Here is a 15,012-nt window from a genome sequence, read left to right on the forward strand (position 1 = left end):
ATTGAAATGAGGAGAAACCTATTTTAAGTCCTCTGATAAATGTTTGCACTGTAGTGATGTGACAGAAGAGAAGTGTAGATGTTGAGCAATTGTAATACCGCAGAAATGTTACAGGTGGAAAACACTAACAGAAAGACTGGTGACAGAATATGCCAATTTCTTACAGACCATGACTCCGGTATGGGGAAGTTGACCATACTGACATGTTACAGAGATCAGTCAAATCAATGTGAAAGATTGTGAAGCAGTGTAAAAAGTTATTTTTCTGAGTATTTGATCTATGCATTTTAAATTCTCATGCTCCCCACTGAGCAGTAATAAAGTGAAAAAATGGTAGTGTATCATCTGTCTCTGGTAAGAGAAATTGTTGAAGCTTATGTCACAGAAGAGAGGAAAGCTGGCAGATGAAGGCACTTTGATGACAAAAATCCTCTACGATTTACTGGGTAGTATTTTCTAAATACTACTATAAAAAAAAAAATCAAGAAACTAGGTACAAATGCCGAACATGCACTATACCGCCATGTTTCAAGGCTTATATTATAAAATAATTATTAACCGTGGATAATTGCACAGGAAAGATGAGATTACACTGATACATGTCTAAAACTAAATGAAGAACAGAAAATAAAAATGAAACCAAGAACAAAATAAAATTATATTTTAACTTTGCCAGTGCCAATCTAGAAAGTAATGTATTCTAGAGAAGCTTTATGATATTAAAAACTTTAGGTGTCGAGTAACTGTATTTATTTTATATTGAGGGTGGCAAAATCCAGAGCACCCGATGAAGTTGTGACGCCCAGTATACCAGAAATATTCAAATGTTCAGAAAAAGCAAGGTGGCTGTGCAGCAAAACATAACAGGTAGTGACACAAAAGTTGTCTCTCAGCACAATTTGCAGTATTAGGTGACAACAAAGCCATGTTCGGCATGAAATGCAGCGAGAAGATTTGCAGCGATCATAGGGTCAAGGGATAATGCTGAGCATGTAAATGTCACAGTTAGTTTATGAAGCTTAGATGCATATTCCATGTCAGTGTATACTGTATGCAATGATTTGAGAACACGTATGCAAGTGTGACAGAAAAATTGATATTTTATTCTGAAGTATGTGAAGTTCCTGGATCTCTCACCAAGAGAGACTGAAATATGACAATGAGCTGAAATTTGAGAAAAGATTTACAAAATTCCACTTCTCCTGTCACAAAATAATGTGCTACAACAACATTTTTAAAATTAATAATACAGTTGGACAATATACAATATTTTGCAATAGGTGGGTGTGAATGTCAAAGTTTCTTTATTTATTTGTGTGTTATAAAACACTTATTAATTTGTTCATTTAGATGAAAGGTCTTTAGAAAAACAGGGCAATCAATAAGAAGAAGGAGGAGGAGGAGGAGGAGGAGGAGGAGGACAATAATGATTATTACTATGGAGAAGGAGTACAGATCATAATTTGTAAACAATAGTTTGTTCCTATCTAATTTCTAAAATCACTCTGAAAAATAGAGAAAATTACTGTGTACAATCAATACTATCTGTCTCACAAATGAGGCCTTCAGCATGCTGGTCAAGGGAGTTATCATTACTGCAAATGCTTCTATCATGGGTGGCCAGACTGTATGGAAGGGATTTTTTTTATGTGGAAGGAGTGGCAGCTGTCAAAATGCAGGTACAGTTGGCAATTGGTGGGTTTCAGGTGGACTCAGGTGTTGATGAAGCCATCTGAATGGAGGATACCAGCATCTAGGAAGGTGGCACAACATATGGAAGAGGACCAGTTGAAGTGGATGGGGAAAAAAGGGTGTTGAGGTTGTGGAGGAATGCGGATAAGGTGTCCTGGCCTTGGGGCCAGATTATAAAGATGCGTGCCTCAGCAATACAGGTAGCCGTACCGTAGGTGCAACCACAACGGAGGGGTATTTGTTGAGTGGGCAGACAAATGTGTTGTTCCTGAAGAGGGGTAGCAGCCGTTTCAGTAGTTGCAAGGGCAACAGTCTGGATGATTGACTGATTTGGCTTTGAAACACTAACCAAAATGGCCTTGCTGTGCTGGTACTGCAAACGGCAGAAAGCAAGGGGAAACTACGGCTGTAATCTTTCCCGAGGGCATGCAGCTTTACTGTATGGATAAATGATGATGGCGTCCTCTTGGGTAAAATATTATGGAGGTAAAATAGTCCCCCATTTGGATCTCGGGGCGGGGACTACTCAAGAGGATGTTGTTATCAGGAGGAGAAAGAAAACTGGCGTTCTACGGATCGGGGCACGGAATGTCAGATCCCTTAATCGGGCAGGTAGGTTAGAAAATTTAAAAAGGGAGATGGATAGGTTAAAGTTAGATATTGTGGGAATTAGTGACATTCAGTGGAAGGAGGAGCAAGACTTCTGGTCAAGTGACTACAGGGTTATAAACACAAAATCAAATAGGGGTAATGCAGGAGTGGGTTCAACAATGAATAGGAAAATAGGATGGGTGGGTAAGCTACTACAAACAGCATAGTGAACGCATTATTGTGGCCAAGATAAATACGAAGCCCACGCCTACTACAGTAGTACAAGTTTATGTGCCAACTAGCTCTGAAGATGATGAAGAAATTGAAGGAATGTATGATGAAATAAAAGAAATTATTCAGATTGTGAAGGGAGACAAAAATTTAATAGTCATGGGTGACTGGAATTCGGCAGTAGGAAAAGGGAGAGAAGAAAACGTAGTAGGTGAATATGGATTGGGGGTAAGAAATGAAAGAGGAAGCTGATGTATGGAAGTGAAACATGGACGATAAATAGTTTGGATTGGTTGGTAGGACATGTGTTGAGGCATCAAGGGATCACCAATTTAGTATTGGAGGGCAGTGTGGAGGGTAAAAATCGTAGAGGGAGACCAAGAGATGAATACACTAAGCAAATTCAGAAGGATGTAGGTTGCAGTAGATACTGGGAGATGAAGAAGCTTGCACAGGATAGAGTAGCATGGAGAGCTGCATCAAACCAGTCTCAGGACTGAAGACCACAACAACAACAACAACAACAACAACAACATCGACAAACTTGTACCAGACCAGGGGTTTAGAGTTTTGGGAAGCTAGAAATGTTTCCTCTACATGGTTGAAAAAAATGTACAGATATGAGTTAGTAATTCCTGCCCAACACCTTTTACACATTTCAATAATAGATATTCTTCTACAGGATAGTAGGAGTTGTCAAAGAGAAACTTTTCAAATGTTACTTTGTTGTCCACTACACATATTATTTCACTGGGCAAGTGATAAAAAAATTTTGGTTGCATTGCTGTGTACCCATTTTAGTGCCAAGGACAATATTAATGTGGTGTAATGAATGTCATTTTTTCTCTTGGTGTTGTAATTATACACATCATCATTTCTTTTGAACTGTAGTGGATTATTTACAACAAAGGCCATGAGGGAATAAACGTACTGTGAAGTAGTAGTCAAAATATTTACTTTCTTAAATGGATGTCTACCAGATGATTGCATGTGAGCACTACACATTATTCTTACAGCAGGTTTTTGAGCAATGAAGACTTTCTTTCTTAAAGATGAGTTACACCAGGAATGTTATTCTGTATGACATTACTGCATGAAAATAAGCAAACAGAAACAACTCGCATACAACTGAAGAGTTGAAAACAACCATTATCAAGGCAATTACAGAAATCACGCCAAATGAATTGGCGAAAGCTTCCCAAAACATGCTGAGGGCACTGAGTTGTGTACTGAAGTTCATGGTGAACATTTTCAGCACCTCCTGTGAACTACTTACCTACTGAACACTCAGCATGTTGTTTTTCATAATAATAACAATAATAATAATAATAATAATAATAATAATAACAATAATTAGCTACTCAGTATTTACAATAAACAAGTGAATTGTCTGTGTGTTGTTCATAAGACATGGGGTCACTTCCATTTTATCTTCTCCCTATTGTCATAGATAACTGTTACCCCATAGTAATGACACACTCGAAGCATTAAACAGCACATCTGCACGATATCCCAGCCAACCGCTTATTTGATTGATAATTATCTAGTAGACATCTGCCTCATTGTGGGATTGTGTTACTAGCTTCGAATTTGTGTCATTTTCTTGCACTGACCGTAAATGTTTCCTCATCTAGCTTCTCGTTTACTGTATATTATTAGGGAACAGGTACGTGCTTGCAATTGTGAAACAACAATGGAATGGTACAAGACAATGTTCTTTGTGGCTGGCAGGCTTTTTACATAGGTATGCCCACTGGTGGGTTAAAGAAATAGGTACCTAAAAACATGCCTGTATTAGAATGCAGTGTCTGTCAAAATTTCAAAGCAATTGGGTCAAGAACTTTCAGAAATACACAGTTTTGATTAAATGGACATTCAATTTCTATTTATATAGATCTTCACTATGCTAAATATTATTGCAATCTAAATAACGTATCTTTTTCAGGAGAAAAAAAAGTGTGCCAGGTGTATGGCTGCCAACTAAGTACCATGTTTTAAGTATAGACCAAAGACAATAATTTTCGTAAAAGTTAAGGCAGGAGAAAGGGAGAAGAGTGCGCGAGGGATAGGGGGAAGGTGATGGTGATGGTGTGATGGTGTGTGTGTGTGTGTGTGTGTGTGTGTGTGTGTGTGTGTGTGTGAGAGAGAGAGAGAGAGAGAGAGAGAGAGAGAGAGAGAGAGAGAGAGAGAGAGAGAGAGAGAGAGAGACAGATATTTAATACATACCACATGCTCATCTTGGAGAATGCAGTTATTTTTAAATTTTTCTTGAAACCAAAATTTCAGTTTGTTCACTTGTTCTATGTCGCTTCCAGATTTTATCTTTATCACAACAGTAAAACCTTGCCCAAACACTTGTTTCAGGTACTGACTGTTCCCCATGCACATGAACTGTCCAGCGACCATAATTGCCAGCCGAGTACATAAAGCTTCGCATTCCTCCATGCTGTAAAAAAAATATTGAATATTTATAATGACTACTGCTCTAAAATCCTAAGTGAATTGAAACTAAAACTATGAAATAGAACAGCAGTAAAAACTAAATCCTCAAACATTCACTTAGACTTATTCAGCAAAATGTGAGAGATGGTATGTTTGCAGATGTCAAGTTGAACTGATGATTCAATTTTTATACATTAATAAAATTTCCAGCTCCTGCTAAAGGACACTTTTAAGCATCCACATATATTATAAAACTGTTGTACATATGCATGCAAGTAAGCATGTTCCACATCTCCTCCTAACCACTGGAGTGATTCCCACCAGTCTTGGTACATTTATCAGTTACTGTCTGGAAGTCATTTGTGTTGGGGGATAAGAACCAAAGTAGTTGGGGTGGAGGAGAGGGGAAAAAAACAGTGTAGCCCACAACTCACAAATAGCAATACATCACTCATCCAGTATTTGAGAATTGAGAGCACTCAGAGACTTGCAACAAACTTTACACATAATTTCAAACCTTTAAAAAGCTTTCCCTCACTGATGACTCCCATAAAATGATGAAAGGAGAAAAGTTTATCACTCACTAATTTTTTTCTGTTCATGCAGTAAGACAACCACATGAAGCAGGACATTTTAATTAATTACTTTTTTGTTATTAATTGTATTCACAACATACTTTGCAGACAGTATTCATATATACTACAGAATGTACCAGAAGAATTGTATCATTGGCCAACACACAATTCAGGATATATGTCGTAAACACCAAGGTGTGTGGAAAACACCTGCATCATGCAGTATGTTTACCGTATTTACTCGAATCTAAGCTGCACTTTTTTTCTCGTTTTTGTAAGCCAAAAAACTGCCTGTGGCTTAGAATCAAGTCCAAAGTAAGCGGAAATCTGAAAAATGTTGGTAGGTGCCGCCACAACTAACTTCTGAAATCAAATATATGTAGCGCTACACAGGCATGCTTTGCAGCCACAAAGATAAATACTGGCACCAAAACCTCTGCGTCAGTAAATAAATTTAATAAAAAGGTGGAAGACGAGCTTTTATTCTCTGCCCCGAGTTTCGACCACTGCATTTTCATACATTATACAACGAAGTAAATACGAATTCCGTACTGTTCATCTTCGAATGTAGCAGCATTTCAGTGTACTATGAAAATCCGACTGGCAAGACTGTTTGGGATGTTTGTCAATATGGTCAGCTCTACATTCTGATTTTTTTCCTACCTGTGAGAAGACACAGTTGTTAATAGGAACTTTTATGAATTGTGAATCACATGCAGTATTCTGTTCACCAAAAGAATAATACGAATATAAACATTTTGCCATGTATTCTTTCGTGTTTGCTGCTATCTCATTTAAATACTGTCTGCCTAATAAACTACGAAACTAGTTGAGACAACAGCAGACGCAGAACAATATACATATCATGTCATGTTTATATTCGTGTTATTCTTGTGCCTAATAGTGATACAGTAAGAAATGAAGCACGGCAATTGACTAGATTTTTGAATCCAATATGACTAATTTCTGTGCAGAATGTAATGTACTAAAGAGGCGTCTGCAAAGATTTTCAAATGGAGAAAAATTTTCGCCAAACTCTCATTCAGAACATCATCAATCATACACAGTTTATTATTTGGTTCTTGTTGATCATTATCAAAGAAAGCAGCAGTGTAAGTAACAACAAATAGCAGTCTCTTGCCATTGTTTCGCTAATGAGAGGATTCCTCTCCCTTTTTTTTTTTTTAATTAATTGTAAGTGCGGTAGCGTGCACAAAAGCAAGCCATGCCGCGAGCGGTGACAGGCCGTAACCACTCATTATCAGAATGCGACAAACAATGCACGACACAGTACAGTAATGCATTTTCAGCTTAGAATGTCGTAAACACATATAACAAAGAGAACGGCACATAGCAGATCAAAGAAAAATAAGCAATCGATTAAAACCAGATGAAGCACATGAAAAAGGAAGGGTGCCCGTAGAAATACGGACGGAGCGCCTGATGCGTAGCAATGGCTACCTAGGAAAGCAAGACTGCTAAGCTTACGACTCGAACCAAACAACTGTAGCTGTATCGTTATTCATTCGACCTAAATTGCGTCTCATATTACAATGGACCAACTTTGTTTCGATTTGGAGGTGCGGCCTAAAACTTTTCTCTCCCCTTAAATTTTGAGACTCAAATTTCAGGTGCGGCATAGGTTCGGTAAAATATTTTTTCCTTGATTTCGAGTCTCTTTTTTCAGGTGCGGCTTAGATTCAAGTGAAATCATCAGTCCCATTGGCTTAGGGAAGAAGGCAGCTGTGCCCTTTCAAAAGAACCATCCCAGGATTTCCCTGAAGCGATTTAGAGAAACTCTAGATCAGGATGGCAAGAAGTGGGTTTCAACCATAGTCGTCCTGGATGTGAGTCCAGTATGTTAACCACTGTGCCATCTCGTTTAGTAAAATGCATGACAGGACTGTTTGTTGGGTTAGTTTTCCAGGTGGAGCAGCACACAGTTAAATCTGAAGTCTGGGATTGAGTTAAGCTTCACAGCAGTATCTTCAGAGTCCAGGAGTCTTTGGTGAACGTCAGAGTATGCGTCAGTGAAGAGCAGAACTATGTTTTACATTGCAAGTAACCGGACACAGTCCAGGAGTCATCTGCAGGTGTCCTCAGTGTGTGCGGCAATGAAGAACAGAACTATATTTTATAGTGCACGGCACCTGAAACAAACTGAGTGTAAATCAAGAAACATGATACAATAGGAAATTACTGAATAAAGCATCACAGCTGTTAAGACCTCATATTCTGGAGGTTGGAGCTGCTCTGTCCAGTTATTCCGATTTGGGTTTTCCATAGTTTTCCTAGATCACAATGGCAAATGCCAGGATTATTCCTTAACCAAGGCCACAGCCGATCACCTGTCCTATCCTCACAAAACATAAGTATTCTGTATATTTTGGACTATTTTGATTGGCAATGGATTACCTTGACAAATCCTATATCATTGTGGGATGATTTTTGGATAAATAAAGATAAGTAGGTACATGAGTTGCAAACTTCAAGGCTTAAACCCATACTCAATCTTAATGCAGTTATAGCATATGCGAAAGACATGGGTGTCATCTTATGATCAGAACGGAACAGAACCTACAGAAAGTCAATAGTAGTTTAAATAAATATTAAAAAATTGTCTTATTCTATTCTCAGGAAAACTGGCCTAATACCAATGTGGAGAGGATTCAAACTAGACTACAAAAATAATTTACGCAGTAGGCTGGTATATCCATAAGGGTGAAATCTTCAAGATGGGGACAAATTTTATAACTCTCCAACCAGAAAACAGTGACCTTGGGCTAATAGATGTTCATACAAAATGCTTTGCACTTTTGATATAGAGAACAGTGCAACTGTACCACAAATACCAAGACAGTGCACTACCTGGAACTATAAAGACATATAAGCCAGACAATGTCCAAGTACTGATAAATTTGGGATAAACACATCAAAATGTTGCTGCTGGAAACTGGCTACCTCCGGGCAGAAACAAACCCACTGCAAGATTAAACCACTGCTCAATTATACTAGCTAATGAACATCAATGGAAGAGTCAGCCATATGGAAGCAACATATACCTATAAGGACTGGGACATGACACGGAAGAATATTTACAATAAAGTGTTAAGAACTGACATAAGATCAGCCTCGTACAAAATAGTTAATGAAACATTACCAATGGGATAAAAATTTCACAAAATACATTTGTCATAAACATCTATGTTATTACCCTGCTATTCACAATAAACTGCCTGATAGAGGGTTCAATGAACTGTCTCTCTACCGTTCCACTCTCAAATGGTGTGCGGGAAAATATATCACTTAAATTTTTCTATGTGAGCCCTGATTTCTCTTATTTTATTGTGATGATCATTTCTCCCTATGTAGGTGGGTGCCAACAGAATGTTTTTGCAGTCTGAGGAGAAAAATGGTGATTGAAATTTCATGAGAAGATCCCATTGCAACGAAAAACACCTTTATTTTAATGATTGCCACTCAAATTCACGTATCATGTCTGTGGCACTATGTCCCCTATTTTGCAAAACAAGCTGCCCTTCTTTGAACTTTTTTGATGTTATCCATCAGTCCCTCCTGATGTAGGTCCCACACCGCACAGCAATACTTCAGAACAGGGCGGATAAGCATGGTGTACTTTGGTCAACCTATTGCACCTTCTAAGTGTTCTGCCAATGCTCTACCCACAACATTATCTATGTGATTATTCCAATTTAGGTTATTTGTAATTGTAATCCTTAAGTATTTAGTTGAATTTACAGCCTTCAGATTTGAGTGACTTACCACATAATCAAAATTTAACAGATTTCTTTTAGTACACTTGAGAATAACTTCACACTTCCGCTTTTTGCACCGAACAGATATTTTATCTAAATCATTTTCCAATTTGGTTTAGCCATCTGAAGACTTTACAAGACAGTAAATGACAGCATCTCCTGCAAATAATCTAAGAGGGCTACTCAGATTGTCTCCTATGTCATTAATATAAACAAGGAACAATAGAGGGACTATAACAATTCCTTGGGGAATGCTGGATATTACTGCTATTTACTCAATGACTTTCTGTCTATTACTACGAACTATGATCTTTCTGACAGGAAATCGTGAATCCAGTCGCACAACGGAGGCAATATTCCATAGGCACACAGTTTGGTTAGAAAATTGCTTGTGAGGAACAGTTCTGGAAATGTAAAAAATATGGAATCAATTTGACATCTCCTGCTGATAGCACTCATGAATTGATGAGTATAAAGAGCTAGTTGTGTTTCACAAGAACGATATTTTCTGAATCCGTGCTGACTGTGTGTCAATAAATTGTTTTCTCCGAGATTCTTCATAATGTTCGAACACAGTATATGTTCCAAAACCCTACAGCAAATTGACATTAGTGATATGGGCCTGTAATTCAGCAAATTACTCCTACTTCCCTTTTTGGGTATTGGTGTGACTTGAGCAATTATCCAGTCTTTAGGTGCGGACCTTTCTGTGAGTGAGCAGTTTTATATAATTGCTCAATATGGAGCTATTGTATCAGCATACTCTGAAAGTAACCTGACTGGATACAATCTGGACCAGAGGTCTTGCCTTTATTGAGTGATTTAAGCTGCTTTGCTACTCCGAGGATATATACTTCTATGTTTCTCATCTTGGTAGTTGTTCTTGATTGGAATTCAGGAATATTTTTTTGTCTTATTTGGTGAAGGAATTTCAGAAAACCATGTTTAATAAGTCTGCTTTAGTGGCACTGTCATCAGTGACTTCACTGTTGTTATCACACAGTGAAGGTATTGATCGAGTCTTGCCACTGGTGTGCTTTATGTATGACCAGAATCCCTTTGGGTCTTCTGCCAGGTTCCTAGTCTGAGTTTCATTGTGGAAATTATTAAAAGCATCTTGCATTGAAGTACGTGCTACATTTTGAACTTCTGCAAAACTTTGCCAATCTTGGGAATTTTGCATTCTTTTAAATTTGGCATGCTTTCTTCATTACTTCTGCAGCGCAGCGATCTAACTCATTTTGTGTGCCATGGGGGATCAGTACCATCACTTATTAATTTATGTGGTATATATCCCTCAATTGGTGTCGATACTCTCTCTCTGAAATCATTCCATATCTTTTCTACACTTACATGATCAGATCGGAAGCAGTGAAGACTGTCTCTTAAAAAGGTATTGAGAGCATTTTTATCGTCTCTTAAAAAGGCGTTAAGAGTATTTTTATCAACTTTAAGTAGACATACTTTGTGTTTCTTTTTGATAATTGTAGGTGTTACAGTATTCAGCCTAGCAGCAACTGTCTTGTGGTCGCTAATCCCTGTATTCATCACGATATTCCCTATTTGTCCAGGATTATTTGTTGCTAAGAAGTCAAGTATGCTTTTTGCAAACATTTATGCTTTGAGTGGGCTCACGAACTAATTGTTCAAAATAATTTTCTGAGAAAGCATTCAGTACAATTTTGGATGACGTTTTATGCCTGCCACCATCTTTAAATGTATAATTTTTCCAGGGTATCGAGGATAGGAAGTCTGATTGTCAAGTATAACCTGTACCCATACTATTTGGCAGGAACTATCTACTTCAGTTTCACTACAAGTTAAACTACTTCTGACAGCAGTAAATACTCCGCCACCAACTGTATTTAATCTATTCTTTCTGAACACCATTAGACGGTTTGAAAAAACTTTGGCTGAGCTTATTTCCAGCTTTAACCAGCTTTCTGTACCTAGAACCATTTGAGCTTTTTCAGTGCTTTCTATTAGGGCTTGGAGTTCTGGTTCTTTCCCAACACAGTTACGATGATTTATAACTACAATACTGATCATTTCTACAACTACCTTCCTGTGTTCTACCTGCCCTTTTCTAGATGGACAACCTTTATGTGGTTTCCTGAGACCCTCTAACCTAAACAACTACCCAGTCCCTTCCACAAGGCTCCCGCTACCTGTGTAACTACTTCCTGTGTGTAGTGGACTCTCAACCTATTAAGAGGAACTCAGAAACCCACCACCTGATAGTGCATGTCAAGGAATCTGCAGCCTACACAGTCACAGAACCACCTGAGCCACACCAAAGGACCACAGTTGGTTCTATCGACTATGATGCAGATGGTGAGCTCTGCCTTAATCTCGCAAGCAAGAGTGACAGTCTTTACCATTTCTGTTAGCCACCCAAAACCAGATAGCATCTCCTCCGATCCAAAGCAACACACATCATTGGTACCGACATGAGCCACCACCTGCAATTGGCTGCACCCTGTACTCTTATGGAATCCGGAAGCACCCTTTCCATGTCCGGAATGACTCACACACGGAGTGCACACTGGCTTCCTTCCCCTCCTTAGCAGCCATGTTCCTAAGGGGCCCCATTATGCACCCAACATTGGAGCTCTGAATTAAAAGCAAACCCATCCTCTGTGAATGCCTCTACGTTGTTGTCCGAGAAGCTTCCTCTCAAACAGCGTGGGTTACTGCATCTGGTTTAGAGACTTTGTCAGCCACATATAACGCCCGAAACCTGTTTGTCAAGCAAAACAGGGAGTCCCCACGATCGGCCCCTTGGAAAGACTATCACTGCCTGCCAGACTTTGGAATGATCTCCCCGCGTCCGAAGCCCCACAGTGATGCCACTTGGCAGCAGCCTTAAGCTGTGTGATGGAATCCAACACAGCCTGGAGCTGTCACTAAGGGTCACCAACTTAGCTCACATCTGTACACAACAAGCACAGTTCCTATCCATTACTGAAATTGCTCCTCGTAAAAATATATAATAAATGAACTGTGCACTCGGCTTATTAGCAGTAGGAATTTTAGCGCTCTTTCACTGATGGTCTATCTGACACTGAGCTAAACAAAAACAAAAGCCTGTATCATATGAGGGTCGATAACAACGGCGGTATTAAAATAAAAGGTTGTGCCTACTAAGCACTCACTCAAACACACAAGAAATTACAAAAATAAACCAGTAACTATACAGGTATCTGTAAATATAAGTCACTCTTGTTGGAAGCTTGTAAAAATATATAACAAACGAACAATGTACTCACCTTATTAGCAGCAGGAACTTGAGTTGCTCTCTCACCGATGGTCTATCCAACACTGTAAATGTATCAACACCCAGACACACATATCTGTCTGTGAAGAAATGATGCCATATGGGTATGTGCACAAAGAATGACTGATTTCCTGAACACTGAGACAGCACACTCAATGTTGGTTCTACAACCAGTTGGGAACAGTTACCTCACAGCCAAGAATAACACTTGTACATGGTTGGTAGGAAATACTGTGCATTATTTAACAAGTGACCAGGATGAGCAATTATATCTGGGCTATACTGTGTACATCGCAACTGGGACACAACTACTAACGAAAGATGCTAAAAATAGGCAAAAATATGCAAATTATACCTCAGTATTGGAGCTGATGAAAATATGAGGTGGAAAAAAAAAGAAAAAGAAAAAAAGGAAAAAGAGAGAGACAGGTGTGTGTGTGTGTGAGAGAGAGAGAGAGAGAGAGAGAGAGAGAGAGAGAGAGAGAGAGAGAGATAGAGAGAGAACACTAAGACTCCTATTACTGCAGTTACTGTTTGATTGTCTGCTGCAGGTGACTTCCTCGAATGAATTTTCGTGCTTGCTAATCATTTTTCGAAGTTAATGTGTTTTATTGCATATGCAGTGGCATTGGCTGTTCTATCATAAATGAAACTTACATGCTGTGTGTCTTTCAGAGCAGCTAAAGTGATGCTTTAGTGCAAGTCCAATAATCCTTAAGGTTCATACATTAGATATTAGTCTGTAGCATTAGGACTCAGCACATTATCGACTGAAGAACTATGAAAGTCATCTCCTCTTTTTCATGTTCCTCCTTCTCACTGAGCAATGGACTGAAAGGTAGTCTATATCTTTAATTGTTATCTGCAATACTACAGTCTTATAGTTGAATATTCCTGAGAATATATTATTATGGACTTTATTCAACTGAAAAAAAGCCAATAAACATAGTGGTTTGGTGTTCATAGCTATTCAGTGTTGGCGTAAACACACTACTAGGATGACATATTAGCCGTGCGGTTTGAGACACCATGTCACGGACCACACAGACCCTCACACTGGAGGTTCAAGTCCTCCCTCAGGCATGGGTATATGTGTTTGTCTTGGCATAAGTTAGTTTAAGTTAACTTTAAGTAGTTTGTAAGCCTAGGGACCGATGACCTCAGCAGTTTGGTGCCTTAAGAATTCACATACATGTGAACATTTGATGACAAATGATACTGCCATATATATTCTGTTTAATTTTTATTCAGACTGCCGCTGTACTAAATGGTTAAAAGTCGATGCCGCCTTCTGAGCAGAAGTTTCGAAGTTCAAATGCCTGTACCTCTTCAGATTTTTTTCTCTGATAGGTGGTCTAGAATGAGGTCCATTCAACACTTGTGACACCAAATGACGAGCTGCTCGCATAAAGAGGAAGTCGCATCAGGTTTCATCTACTGGCAGTAATGGCTGGAGGGATAGGTGACATGCTAATCATATATTCCGCGACCACAGGCTGTTCCTCCTACTGCCTTATAGGCAGCAGTTGGCCAGTTGGAACAGGTCTAAGGCCAAACCCTGGGTGATGTTTACATTTAGATTTTTATTCATCCAATCATGAATATACTTCAGGTGTGAAAAACAAACTTACTAGAAAATCTGTTTTATACTGTACTCTTTTTAATTTGTTGAGATGTTCGCAAGGTATACACACCTCTTTCCGCACACCACCTCTCTTTCCTGAATGTGAATTTCATTTAGACATTTCTGCTACTGCTCAGTCTTAAGAACAAGATGACAAACTATGAGCGTACTTATGGCCTGCAGATCCTTTTATAAGATGCGGAGTGTTATGAAATTGCTTAGAGTAATTTCAGTGTTGCAGACTACATAAGATCTTCTAAGAAGATGTCTTTTGTTTTATGATTTTGGTATTTTGAAGTCTGTGTTTCAATTAGAGCTTTTTGAAATGATATATCAACTGTTTGCATTTCATATTCTACCACATACATAAAGTACAAACACCATTCAGATTTTATATTCAAAATCTGACTCTGCATATAGAGAAGTGAATCACCTGTGAGATGTTAAGACAACAGCTTGTCCTGTCTTGTGGATCTTCCCAAGAACATTCCAAAGTTTCCGCCGTGATACTGGATCCACACCACTTGTCGGTTCATCAAGGAACACAATTGGAGGATTTCCAATTAGAGCAACTGCTGCACTCAGTTTTCGTTTATTACCACCACTATAAGTACCACAAAGCTTTTTTCTGTATTCATTCAATCCTGTTATAACATAAATCAAACAAAGTTTTGATTGACAACACTGTAAATGAAAAAATAATATTTCACATAAAACAGTGGAAACATGTTGTAAGTTTATAATACCAATTAACACAAAACTAATTTAAATTCCAGCATCTAAGAGAGTTTGTTTTTATGTATA

General features: G+C 38.5%; 1 protein-coding gene across 1 annotated transcript in view; it reads right to left on the bottom strand.

The window, feature by feature from the left end:
- LOC126354493 (phospholipid-transporting ATPase ABCA1-like) overlaps nt 1-15,012 on the bottom strand; it is a 419,374-nt gene that overhangs the window by 10,075 nt on the left and 394,287 nt on the right. The window contains exons 24-25 of the mRNA XM_050004220.1: nt 14,642-14,852; nt 4,741-4,960 (exon numbers count right to left, since the gene is read on the bottom strand). Of these exons, the coding sequence (XP_049860177.1) occupies nt 4,741-4,960; nt 14,642-14,852 (431 nt within the window). The remainder of the gene's footprint in view (nt 1-4,740; nt 4,961-14,641; nt 14,853-15,012) is intronic.

The sequence above is a fragment of the Schistocerca gregaria genome, chromosome 3 (assembly GCF_023897955.1).
Source record: "Schistocerca gregaria isolate iqSchGreg1 chromosome 3, iqSchGreg1.2, whole genome shotgun sequence".
NCBI lineage: Eukaryota > Metazoa > Arthropoda > Insecta > Orthoptera > Acrididae > Schistocerca > Schistocerca gregaria.